The 14,141-nt window shown below is 33.7% G+C and overlaps 1 protein-coding gene across 1 annotated transcript in view; it reads left to right on the plus strand.

Annotated features, from left to right (window-relative positions):
- The first annotated feature begins 6,588 nt into the window (after positions 1 to 6,588).
- Positions 6,589 to 14,141, plus strand: part of LOC119069471 (sialoadhesin) — a 47,903-nt gene continuing 40,350 nt past the window's right edge. Inside the window, exons 1-3 of the mRNA XM_037173525.1 lie at positions 6,589 to 6,592; positions 10,599 to 10,731; positions 12,970 to 13,178. Coding sequence (XP_037029420.1) covers positions 6,589 to 6,592; positions 10,599 to 10,731; positions 12,970 to 13,178 — 346 coding nt within the window. The remainder of the gene's footprint in view (positions 6,593 to 10,598; positions 10,732 to 12,969; positions 13,179 to 14,141) is intronic.

The following is a 14,141-nucleotide window of genomic DNA, read 5'->3' on the forward strand; positions in this document are numbered from 1 at the left end:
CTATGACTGACTGAAACCGAATGAACAGAAAATGTTCTTATTACAAATGTTAAAGTGATTGATTTAGCTCAATTAGAATTCATAAGAATGTTAAGTCTACTACTTTAACACTTCTTCTCATTCTCATAAATTCCACTAAAAAAATATCTTTTGAATAGCGACAATCAAAATCATCAAACTCCTTTAATGAAAAAGGCAACGGGTGAGGTAAAATCAAAAGAATACCTTCTGCAAAGAATTTCCATCGCAATTCAACGTGGTAACGCTGCTTGTATTTTGGGAACATTAGGGAAGAAGAAGATCGATGATATTTATTTACTGTAGTTTTTAATTTTTGAGAAAAGATCGATGTTTTACCGGCTGCGCCATAATTGTGAGCAGTCTTTTTTGTCAAACTCCTTCGTCGTCACCGTCGTCTTATGCCTTCTTCTTCTGTTCACCATCCTATCCTTCTTGAATCTTTCTCCTTCTTTTTGAATCTTTCTTCTTCTTCCATTTTCTTCTTCTTCTCTTTATAAGCTCAAATTCTGTTGCTCTCTGCTCAAATTCTGTTACAAACTTCAGTAGTGAAATTCTGTTCCACTTTCTTCTCTTTTCTTTTGTCCATTAAACTTTGCCAGGGTCGTTGCCATAAATGCTATCCGATTTTTTCCCCTTCAATTCGTACTATAGTCGTAATGCATTCTTTGTCCTTTCTTAATCCTGTCGTCAACATTTTCTTCTTACTGGTCACAATTCCAAATCATTATCCGTTTTCATTCCGCTTTCCTTTTCTACTTATTGGTCTAACACTATTCCAACACATAAATCCATAGTAATTTACTCAATCCTCAAATATTTGAGTTGTATTCTGCGCTGCCCTATTCCCGATCTGGGCCTATAACCTGTTAAAGGTTTAAATTTATGGTGAGGAATAGAAGCAGATTTACAAATATGATCTTTATTCCATGACTGAAACCGAATGAACAGAACATTTTCTCATTAAAAATGCCAATGTGATTGATTCAGCTCAATTAGAATTTATAAGAAAGGTACGTCTACTTTAACAATATGCAGCGGAAATATCAATGAAAAATTAGATAACTCAACTCCGATCCAGAACCTATTTTTGGGTAAACATTTTCGTAAATATTCCCAATTTTCCTGGATTTTCCTTAATTTTATCAAAAATATTTTTTTGTGGAAAATGTGGAATACTCTGTAACTCTTCTCTAACAATTTTGGGAAAAGAAACAATTTGCTAGAATTTTCAACATTTTCTAGAGTTTCTAGAAATTTTCCAGAATTTCTAAACAAAATCTATGATTCGAGGGCCAAAACTACCAGACGGACTTACTAATTGGCGATACCTTATCAGATTAACAGGTCGCCACGAAAAACGACTTCACTCCAGTTAGTTCTCTGTGTATAACCCGAGCAGGAAAATAATTCCATAATCATTTTTGTCACCCGAAGAGTTTAACGCTTGACTGAACAAAATTGAAAATTCGTGTCGTATCCTCTTTCCGTTCCTCGATCAAACCGGATTGAATTAAGTGGCCACCTTTTCATTTAAAAAAGAAGAAAAAGAAAAAAGATTTTTATCACGACAAATTAGTTATGACTTCCATTAGTAATTTTATGACACATAGTTTTTCGATTGAATTGACTGGAAATCTGTGTAACAGACAATTGGTCAGTTGGATAGGCGTGACGCAATATTTATATCATATTTATTGCTTTCGTTTATAATGTATAGAATGTATAAAATGTGTATATAATTCCTTCTGTTTTGTTCGAATGTTTATTCGGTGGACATGTTTGTGGGTTTTATTGTTAGCATGTCATAAAAGAGTGGGTAGTATGTCAGAATTTAATTTATAAATGAATAAAACATGATTATGTGAAATAATTTTCCTCTGACAGAGAGTTATATGTTTTCACAATATTCATTCTGGAGTAGTTACAACACGATGGTTCCTCGACGTATGTATGTTTTTCGTTGGATATATATTTTTCGGCTGGTATGTATATATGTATAGATACGTCAGGCTCGCATACACAGCGCTTTTCAGAAAAGATATTCTCTAAGTTAAATTAAGTATGTACATACTGGATGCTGAGTATTATTAATGATTGTGGGCAAATGTCTTTTCCAGGTTAAACTTTTGTTGAATAAAAGGCTAAATTGTTAAGGTATTTTTCGTGAAATATTTGCAAAGTCGGAAGTCAAAGTTTTGTGATGGGTGCACGTTATAATAATTAAATGAAAATTATTATACAATTTTCATTATTATGATCAAATGTTAATTTCATTTCGAAAACTTTCTGCTGTGAATGATGATGATGACGACGATGATGAGCATTGAACATATAATTTAATTAAATTTTACTTTCACCTTGATTTTTCGTGTAAAAAAGTTTATTTCTTATATTTTATATATATGACGTCATACAGTGGCGAATGGGAACGTTGAGTTCTTAATGACATGGTGGTAAGAATCTTCGGAACCATTTTCTATAGTTTCCAGTCATAGTGAACTGATCTTTTGACTCAGCGTTACCTTCATTACATTCTCAGAACTCACAGAATTTTAGGGGAAAACAAAAGAATTTAAATAAATCTTTTATTTATCAGCATTTTACATTATTTACATATAAACAAAATAATTCTGCCAGGTTCTTGGAAGGTGGAATTGTACTAAGAAACGATTTCCGCGATGAATTGAGATTGCTAATCGCTCGAACATAAAACTCGTCACAATATTCTATGACTAAATTCAACGATCATGCTTCCAATTGCTTTTATTAGTTTAATTGCTTCTTTGCCAAACACACCGGACGACTCTGTTGCGACTGGAGTGAAAATACATTGTTCTCTCAAATCTACGTAGTGTTCGTACTTTTTTCTTCCGCGTGTTTTGCTGCCCAAACTAATTCTTTTGAGGTTCGATTTATATAAGATGATGCATCGGTATCAGCACAAGTATAATCGCATAACAGTGATTTTCCTTGGTCCAAGACTGAGGCCATCAGGTTTCTTAGCGTCGGGTCTGGAACATCCTAGTAGTTCGAGTATGAGGAATTTCTATTGAATTTTGAACAATTCTGAGAATTTAACGAAGGGGCTGCTGGAATGAGCGGGTTACAAAACTACAATGGAAGAATATACTATGGCTAGGCCAGTGCCTATTTCTGTAGAATTGTTCTGGCAAAATCAATATTTTGTTCCTGGAGATGGAGAGGGCTACTTTTTCAGGTTAGTCTCGTTCTATGCACTGTGATTCTGGCTGCAGTGGAAGGCGGCTACCAACAATGTCTTGACCGGTAAGCCGTGTGAAAATTCTTAACTCAACTGAACCATATAAGAACCGGTTCAGTCGGCTGTGTTTTTGTATAGACGTCCAACATCATTTTTTTCTGCTTTGGTTGAGTTTCGAACCCTCGCACTGGCAACTCAATAATGCAATGCGAGTCCTCGGTCAACACTCTGCGCTATTGTTTAGATTACTTGTTTTGAATTCAACTGTCAAGTAAAAGAATGAAAAACGGAGGCAAAACGTCTGGAAAACAGGCGACTGTGAATTCAACTGAAGCCAAAACGATGTTTCACACTTGAGTCTTTGCTTTCGAAAGTGTTGAGCTTTATTTTTATTCCACTGAAAGGGTAACACTTTTCCAATGGCATCAAAAGAAGCTCAAAGCTAACGAAAGCTCTCTAAAGCACACAAACAATGCGATGTGTAGTTTTAGCTTAACAGTTAAAATAAATGTTTATTCAGAGTCGTTCGTCCAAGTTAGTTCTTCAATAGCACCATTGATATTACGATACACAGTCTGTTTAACACACATGCCCCTTACATTATAGTCCAACTGGAAACAACGTATAAAAGTCGCTCTCGAACATCACAAAATAAAACAAACAAAAAACTTAATATTTTCTCATCTGCTCAATAAACTACCATAAAACATAAAACGAATTACTTGAACGTAATGTAGATAATTCAATTCCCAAAGAAAGTTAAATAACAAAAAAAAAAAAAAACGAAAGAAGAGAAAACGTACTTGCAAAACGACGCTCAATACAGTCAATACAATATTTTTGTTCGCAACTCGAACCTTTATCGCATTATAGGTGTTTTCATGACTTCTTAAAAACTACAATTTTCTATATCATACGATGAGAAAACACTTTATTGTATCCATCTATTCTGTATGGTATACACATAAAGACCACATTTGCTGTTAGTTTTCTAAAGCTTTTATGGAAGCAAGCATAACATCTAATAGTATTCTTTGCTCTACAATAACAATATACCTTATGTTCGTTTACCCAGTTGCTGAATTACTCGGTTTGTATTTTTGTTTTTCATTTATATATTTCCTATATATTTAAGTAGTCAGTACTCTATATATGTAGATATATATAAAGTGTAGCAAATATAGAAAACACAGAGGAGTCAGTCGTAAGTATCTTTTGTTTAACTTTTGTGTATTCTTTATATTATCATTTTGCTTACCGTATCTGGCGGATAACTTCAGTTATATTTTTGCGATATTTATACATGTGTGGCATTTCGAGAGTGCCATAGAGATTGCAAAATATTAAATATTTACCGAACTTGAATGTATGTGATATAAGCGAAGAATGCGACAAACTATGCAAGCAAGTATAAAACTATAAAAATTGAATGTGGTCGACATATACACGAACACTCTTCTATACCCTATTATATATAAATACAATTTTGTTGCATTAAAAAGCACGAGAGCTTTTTATCGTCATTATTGGTGTGTATAGAACAGAACACTGAACGACAAGTCGTATATTCCTCTAACAAATTCGACGCTTTTGCACGAACGAAAGTTTCATTTTTTTTCTATTTTTTATACATAATAATAATGAACATGGAGAACCTTAATCGGATGCCAATTTTTATACAAAATATAACGAATTCGCTTTCTGTTAAGAGGAATGGATGCTTTGTTGAAAAGCCTACATTAAGGCGTTTTTTATGAACTGATATTTTTTACAAAAATCCTTGTTGAAAAATGTAGGATGACAGTATACCCACTAAAAATAAGTTAGCTTTCAATAAAAAATCACGTAAAAAATAGATTTGTTTGTATGTATCTCTGATAAAGTCAACAGTTTGCCTAAATTTATACATATCAGGTTTTTGACTGTGATTTGATGTATCATGACACTTTTTAACTTCGTACATCATTTCCAATTAAATTTAATATTTTATCGCATACCTATATTGAACGATACCTATATACTAGACGTACATAAGAGTAAGCCAATTTACCCTAGAAGTTGGTGGTATTCCAAAACGTCATACAAATTATACCGCAATATACGGTCTGACAGAATCTTGATTTGTGGCAAATAAATATTTTACATGTAAATTACAAAAGCCAAAAGTCAGGCTTTCGCATCTGCAAATCACGGTCAAAGGCCTTAAACTGCTGCGTTTTCTCAGAGATGGTCGAACTGTCACTAACAAATCTATTTTCATTGAAAGCTAAAACACACTGTGGTGATTATTGTTGTTGTTATAGTCTTACATATTTAAAAACAGTTTTTATAAAGAGACATCAGCGAAAATTTAAAATGAAACTTCCAAATGTAGACTATAAGTATCAATGAATCTTAGAAAAGAAGTTCCCTGAAGAAGATTACTGACTGTAATCGAAAGCTCGGGAAAAAAAATTATCAAAAAATCAAACCATGTATCCAATTATTAAAAAATGAATACTTAGAAAAGAACTTCATTGTAGCCTACATTTGTGTGTCTCCTTTTATTAATTTTCACAAATGTGTTAGCTTTAAATAAAAATTAGTTTTGGTTGTAGTCGTTCTGAGAATCGTGAGCAGTTTAACGAAATTTTCGTACGCTGCTCAGTTTTTTCGGGCTGGTCGTTATTGCGGTCGTATCTTTTTGAAAATGAATTTTGGTGGAAAGATATCATCAAAAGTAAACTAAAATCCAGTACTTAAAAAACACCCAAATGTATGCTTTTTAGCAAAGCATCGATTCCCGTTAAGAGCGCAAGAGAGAGAAAACCCATTGGCTATAATGTTCTAGCGTTTTTCTTTTATTAATACACACAATACATTGAAAAGACGTTTCGGTCCTAGTTTTCTTCATTACAAGATTTTCGTGGCTGTCCTATGAAGTTGGAAATTTGTCTATCATAGGTCGCAATCAAGTTCTAAATGTCTCGTATGTTTTAAACTATTGAACTTACAGTTTTTAACATTCAAAAGTATCGACATATTATACATTTCTCATTTCTCCAACTTCTCTCATTTCTCCATAACGAGTATATGGAGAAATGAGAGAAGTAAGCAATATAAGAATATTATAATGTGTCGATACTTTTGAATGTTAAAAACTGTATTTATAAAAATGTTTTTTTTTGAAAAATTTGGAAAAATGAAGAAAATGTACAAAAATTGGGGAAAATGTTTTTCCAAAAGTAGTCCCCGCTGATGAAACTTGACAGCTTTCTCTCCAAGAGCTCGTTCAGGCACTCTTCGTTAAGTTGCACTGGTGAGGATTTTGACACTTCTTTCATATAACATATGTCAAAATGTTCACTATGGGTAACGAATTTTTAGTTCCTGAAAGTATAGTAATGTCCGGTCGAGTTCACTGTGAAAGTTTTCTCAGATCTACCCATATAAATTCTATGTGTAGACTTGTTAAAATTCACTGGTTAAACTTAACGAAGAATTACTGGACGAGCTCCAAGCATATTTTCATTGATGCTCAATTTCCACTTACCAAAAAAGTACTCCATGTGAGAAAAAAATAATCAATTTTTGCTTTGTTTACTTGACAGTTTGCTCTCTCACGGAGTACTTTTTGTTGAGTGGAAACCATACATAAGTAGGATGCAAGATCCACACTCCACAGGCGTAGTTTCAAAATTATTGATCTCATTTTTACGTTTTGAACTTCGATTTGACAAAAATTACTTTCAAATGGTCTTAACAAAAAATCTCGATCACAGATTGCTGACGAGTAACACTCATATTTATTGGGCGAAATAATAAATTGAAATGACTCTGTGAGAATATTAATGATATGAGTATTAAGCAATAAATTTGCGATTTTTCTTGCGTTTAGAAAAATGATATGGACACAGATAGAAGCGTCCTCTCCCCGCCTCCTCGGTTATCTAGCTATCATTCCACCAGTCCACTTATCATTTTATTTAATAAGAACCATCGTCGGACATAATTTTTCCTATATTATATTGTAGTTCTTATGATTAGGAAGTTAGTCGACCATTTATTACAAATATTACTTGGTATCGAAGGGAAACCATGTATCCACACAACACGCCATATTTGTTTCATCAAAATGATGGTATGCTACCCATTGCAACAAGAAAAATCTCTAATTATATATCAACGACCCAGAAGTAAAAATTCCTTCGTTTACACCAAATGACACCATCAACTAAAATCTCCTAATATCCATTCCAGTATCACAAAGCGGGAAAAATGTTTTTTTTTCCCTCTCTGTTCGTACCGTTTTGCCCGCCAGAGTAGACGAATTTTTCCTTCTCTACGTTATACTAATACCAGTGTTAATGAAATGTAATTATTTTAATCCGATTATATGTCGTTTATCATTCGGGGAGTAAATGTTTTTGTGACACTTTTTCTAGTGGAATAATAATCTCCTTCGGGTCAACTTTCGGTCGGGTTCAAATGGAAAGTGCTAGTGAAGGGGTATTTTTATTTTAGTATATGGATTTAGATGGCATAAAAATATATTTTACATGCGACGAAATCTGTACTTTTCATTTCTAAACATGTACTAGTTTCGAGATTCGAGATTAAATCTTTTCGTGACTTCAATGATCTTGGCTTCTCCTCGGTTAAACATAGACTAACTACGTAAATAACTTCTTTTGTCCATAGACCATGATGAGGGGGGATTGTTTTGAAGGGGAAATTTGATAAAAAAGAACTTTCAGAATCTATCAAAGTATTTTACACGATTGCGAGTTGGAGTTGGTCTAATACATGAAATTTCATAAACTTTCAACGGACTTTGAATGTGAAGTACATTTCATAACTCGATTTTTCAACGCTTCACTTCTAGTTAGGCAAATAACAATTCTAATAATTCAATATTAAATTGTTCAATACCTAGAATGTTCTATTTTTCATTAGCGAAGTGATTAGCGGTCAGCGAAAAAAATTTCGCTAATGATATTCTAGCGAGCGCTAACGCTATTAGCGACATTTTTTGAAAATAAGCGTCGCTATCAGCGGCGCTAGTAGCGACGCTAGTAGCGTCGCTAAAGACTAGCGACGCTAGTGCAACCTTGCCAATAACGATCTGTCAAGTGAACGGAGGTAAAACGGCATGCTTTTTTTTGACTGCGGTTGCAGCTTTACACAAAAGAATTTCTTCTTTATATTTGACACTTCCCTCAAGTTCGAACAAAAGAAGATTTCCCCGTCATCAGAGTCTATTGTTATGGAGGACCTCAGCTTTACAGCGATACGCATATTTAGTAGTTTGGCGGAGTGTAACACACATTTTTATCTGTTACGTAGTCACGTTCCAAACTACTAAATATGGGTATCGCTGTAAAGCTGAGGTCCTCCACATTCATAATAAGAAATAATTTAATCAAATAATTGCATTAGTGAGGTCACAGAACTCATCAAAGTTCACCGAGGTTACATTGATTTTGAGAAATTTTCCGGAAGTCATATTTTCGTCCGATAATCAGCAAATTTTATGAAGTTAATATTTGCCCCAGGAGTACTTGACCTCAGCTTTCCAACGAACCCACACACGCCCGTGTCCTCGTCACCTTTCGGAAATGAAATTCGGACTACGAAACCCCATTTTTCGACTTTTGGCCACTTACTACCAACCAGGTAAGGAAGATCAAAAATATCTGAGACTGGTTTTGGGGCCTAGGCACCAAGGCCTAACTAGGCATATATAAAAAAGTCGTGGAAAAAATAGTGCCGATTTCGGTCAGTCGAAATTCAAAAGAATCCCTCTTGGCAGATGTCGACTATGATCACTTTTTCTTAAAGTGCGTTGCATATTACAGTAAAATCATTTCTTTTCGTTTCATTTTGGCGACGCTAATGCGTAAACCGTTTTGAAACACACCAAAACTAGCCCAAAACTAACGTAAATAAATTACGAACCATTTTTTCAGTGCTGTCATCCAAGTTAAATATTAAAAAACTCCAGCAATACACTCTCTGCGAAGCTAAAACTATGTTCTACCCTCTAAATGGGGGACTATGTAGTTTGTGAATGATCCCTAAGATAATAAACGATTTTCGATCCGCATGCATGTAAAATGTTGTAACCTCCATAGAAACATGAAGGTTATTAAACGAATAAATTTTTAATAATCTTAAGAGATACTTATCGAACGCTCTCATCTGGATTACCTCGGTAGTGATAGGGCTTAATTCTACATCCACGTGTGATTCGCTATTTCTAATCTTTTAAAACGAAATAGCAAATAAATTAAAACACCACACTGGCAACTGTGACTGCATAATCTACGATACGAATTCGTACGTCGAATGAAAAGTGTTACCAATTAATTATATTACCAGTGTATCGTATTTTAAAAAGCATCCACCAAAGCAGAAACAAATGTGTCACAGCAAATCGTGTGATCATAGATCAATGATGACAACTAAATGGCCCCGACCGTTGTTTCGAATAATCAACGGTGACAACTGAATATTATAATACATTTTACGGAATGTAGAATAGCTATTTTCGATACAGGTTTGCTTGTCTTTCTCAGATTTGAGACTGGAAAAGTGAGTTTGAAAATACATTGTATGGGCTAATGAATCTTAATTTGATACATTTATCGAACACAAGGGTTTTCTTTGAAAATTGTTTTGCTAAATTTCCTACAAACTTTTTTTTACAAATTGCTCAACAAAACGATTTGGCAACATTTAGCAAATTTTCGAAAGTCTTAGCAAATTCAGAAAATCAATTTTCCGAACATAGACGCTCATCAAACAATACTTTTCCGAACTTTACCGCACTAGTGCCACAAAGCCATCCATTCCGATATCGAAATGACACACCACAAATGTTGACATTTCGAAATCCGAGTGCAAAAATAATTTAATTTTTCTTTCAAAATAATAAATATCCGCCAACTAATTGCTCGAAAATTAATTTTCATTTATCTACAAAACATGAAAATGAAAAGAAAATTCCAAGAAAGAAAGCATTAAACGAAAATGATTATACCAAAAACGCCATACGCTCGCTAGTCCGTTGGTGTGTGTGAGTGTTGCTTTTTTTTCAGTGTTTCGTCTTCTTTGCTCATGGGTATATGATTTATGTTTTCCAAAATAATTAAAATCTTGAAAATTTATTGCTTCCTTATATATATATGAAAAGGCATGGGTACCTAACCTGAATAGCTCTCTCTACACGTGAACCAAAATGTCTACGTAATATAGAAAGTATAAGGATAAACGAATCTATACACATGAATGTGTGTGTTGTGTTCCATCTAACATAAGAATTTATTGCATGCCGCAAGAAAACTTTTACTAAGAGCCATTATTTTTCATTCCACAGTACATACAATCACAATGGAAGCCCTCATAGGTGAAACAATATATCTTCCATGTAATGTGAGCACCCACGAAGTTGGCGATGACGTCGTTTTAGTATTGTGGTATCGTGAGGATAAAGGCACTCCAATATACAGGTATAAATTGATTTAATATATTTCTTTTCGGAGGAGGTTGTTTTCTCTACTTCACTTCAGGTTTTGGGTTCGTCTTATTCTGAAATTTTTGTGATTAGTTTTTCTTTTCCTTTTCCTTCTTCTCTGCTTATTTTTCACCATTTCTCCATTTCTTTGATGCGGAGCGATGGTGGATGGCATTTTTTTTGTCAATGTTTGTCTGACGTTCTGTGTGTTGATATGCGATATTTGATGATAGGACGGTGTATGGATATAAGAATAACAAGGGTTTTATCGGGACAAACAAACATAAATCCATATTAATCACATTGTTTCCGACATAGCCATGATACTGATTGAATGGTATTGAGCTAATCGAGTAATTGAAAGTGTTTGGAATTAAACGGAAAATTTCATGTCATATTTTCAATGATGGAGATACGGCATTTTGAGTAATAAAAATTGATTTTGTTCGTCAAAAAACATTCTCATTTCAACGGGCGGTGAGAGGAGAGATCCTATTTTAGTGAAATTGATTTGCTAATTTTACTAAAATTCTCCATTTGCTACGATTCTCCAAAATCACATAAAGGATTTACTTTCAATTAGGTATCGTTATTTCAACCATTTCGATGCAGAACGTTATTCTAGCTGATGATTCAGAGAGCGACGTATGAACGACGTATAGTGTCAAAATTGACATTAGAACAAAACATTTCTGTCAATTTTGACACCATACGTCGCCCATATGTCTATCTCTAAATGGCCAATAAGCCCTGCATTTTGTCAGCCGCTTAACGGAGGCCGTTTATAGCCGCGATAAAACGAAGTTCATTTGATCTGCCCTGTAGCTAAAACTGTATGTTTGGCCACATTTTTGCTCAATGAAATGTCTCAAAACAGTTCAATATCGCAGATATGGGTCCGCCACTTCGAAACTTTTTCATGAGCAGCTGTACGTTTCGATATTTCGACAGATTTATAAAAAATGCCGTAGAACATTTGTGAGACCTGCGACACGGAATCATACAAAATCATGACATTCAGGCAGATAAAAAATAAAATCGATTTTTCTGTCCAAACTTCTCTTGAAATAACATCAAAATAATCCATTCTCCCTCATCTAACTCTTTGTTCTAACTACACAAAATTTCTGCCGTTGTCAAAAGTTGTACATAAAAGTTCTAACCTAAAGCCTTCTATTCTACAATCAGTAGCACCTTCTGCAGATTTGCACTGATTAAGGTCAGTAAGGAACAAGCAATTTTACGATCGAGAATTAAATTGTTTTCATTTTTCCACTGTAATCAGAAATATTCAACACAGGCTGAAATTGCTCGTATGTTTTCGGCCCATCGATATAATATAGGGTAGATAAGTAATGTCAAAGCAACTTTATGCGGAAAGATCACATGGATATATGTGTAACGTAACTTACGTTTTTAAAAAGCACGCGAAATAATGTCATACAAATATTTGAAAATAATTGAAACTCTGCATTTCTCAATTTCCTTTTTCTCTTCGTTTTGTGTTGTGATTCGTATTTTTTGCACTTGTATGTGTGCTATGTTTCCGAAATTTCGTTCTTCGTGTCTCATTATCTACAGTATATTAAATCATTGTTTCGGCCTAACTGTTTGGTAATTTGAGGCGAGTTCATTTGCATCGTATCAGTTTTGTGTGAAAGCTCAACGTAACAAACAACTTTTTATTGTGGTTTCAAGTGTGAGCTTTCATACAAACGTGGAACAATTTATAGACTAACAATGTTTGGAAAGACGTCGGTGACGGCATGGGTTGACATAAAAAAGTTTTGTCCGCACGATTTCCTCAACTGCCTTCAACTTTTTTATGAATTTAAATATGTTTCGTGTAAAATAGTTAAAATAATAGCCAGTACAGTTCTGGTTCAGATTAAAACGACGGAAGAGTGATCAACTTGTAAGAAATAAATTATTTTTTCGCCGAAAAAAAAACTACTTATCCAAGTCTGGCATAGACTCCATAAATATGTTTATAAACACAAACATCTAAAAGTTTCCATTTTTTACGGACCTACAAGTTAAAAATTTTATATTTGTTTTTCTAGTACGTTTTTCTCTGCATTTGAAAAAAATAAAAATAAATTCCTCAAACTTTTATAACTCAAATTTTCATCGCATTTTCAACATCAAAACAAATTTTTTACAGTTAAAAAAAAACATTCCCACTCTTTTTCTCACCAATTCTTTTCCAATCCCATCTACCCATTTTATATAGTGTGGACATACGTGATAGAGATTTCAAAGCAGCCAAACGATGGTCGGACGAAACTGTATTCGCAAATCGTGCATATTTTTTATTCGAAAAACAACCAGGTGAACTGGCGGTACAGAATGCTAAGGACACAGACACTGGTGTTTATCGTTGTCGCGTTGATTTTAAAATGGCTCAAACTAGAAATAGCAAAGTAAATTTAACAGTGATACGTGAGTAGTTTTTCAAATATGATACTTTAAAAAAAAACATTTTTACATATTTTTCATCCATTCAAATAGTCCAGGCAAATTGAAAACTTAAGATATTTTTAGCATTTTCATTTTCAGTTTTATTTTTTTATTCAATTAAATATATTTGGCGTGTAAAGTCAACAAAATTGATTGAAGAGCAACTCGTGTAGCTTTGTAACTATGAAGATTACGGAGCAAATTTTAAATCTAGTCCTTCAAATTTTAATCTATTTTGAGCCGAGTTCCTTTGTTCACAGCTTAGTAAAATAGAATGTAAATTAACTCCGAAAAAATAAAACAAATCTAGTACTTCATGTGTATCACAATGTTCATCGCTTCCACGGAAACATGCATTTATTCGTTCAACAAATTATTTGGCGCTAATACGGAGCATCACGGTGTTCCTCAATCAAACAAAATAAAGTTCGATGGAAAGGTACCTACAAACAATCTTCTTGTTAGCTTCGACTAGTTGTAGTCTTTTCTAACTCTTCCTTGACCTTGATTTGTGTTTACCAATAATGGACCGAAAAATCTAGTAAAGTACTTATTACAAACATTAATGGAGCGATCCTCAATGAGCTTAAAACGGGGTTCAATTGAATTCGATCAGATCCTTCTCCACACATAAATTGTATTGCCTACAGAAAAGTAAAGATGGGGTTTGCAGTTTTGATTTGCAGGGTATAATTTAGGATTTTTTTTTTCATAATATTTCAATGAAATTCTTTAAAAAAATCCTAAGAATTCCTATTTGTACTCAGAAAATTTGGAATTTAAATAATTTTTAAGAATTTCTAAAAATAGACCCTGGTTTTTTGGACCACAAAGACTTCAAACCAGGTTTCAGTTAAATCCGATCAGATCCTTTAATTAAACCTTTATTTCGAATGAGGACACCATCTTGACAAAATGAACACCGAATATTCGAACTGAGGCATC

This window comes from Bradysia coprophila (assembly GCF_014529535.1).
Source record: "Bradysia coprophila strain Holo2 chromosome X unlocalized genomic scaffold, BU_Bcop_v1 contig_35, whole genome shotgun sequence".
NCBI lineage: Eukaryota > Metazoa > Arthropoda > Insecta > Diptera > Sciaridae > Bradysia > Bradysia coprophila.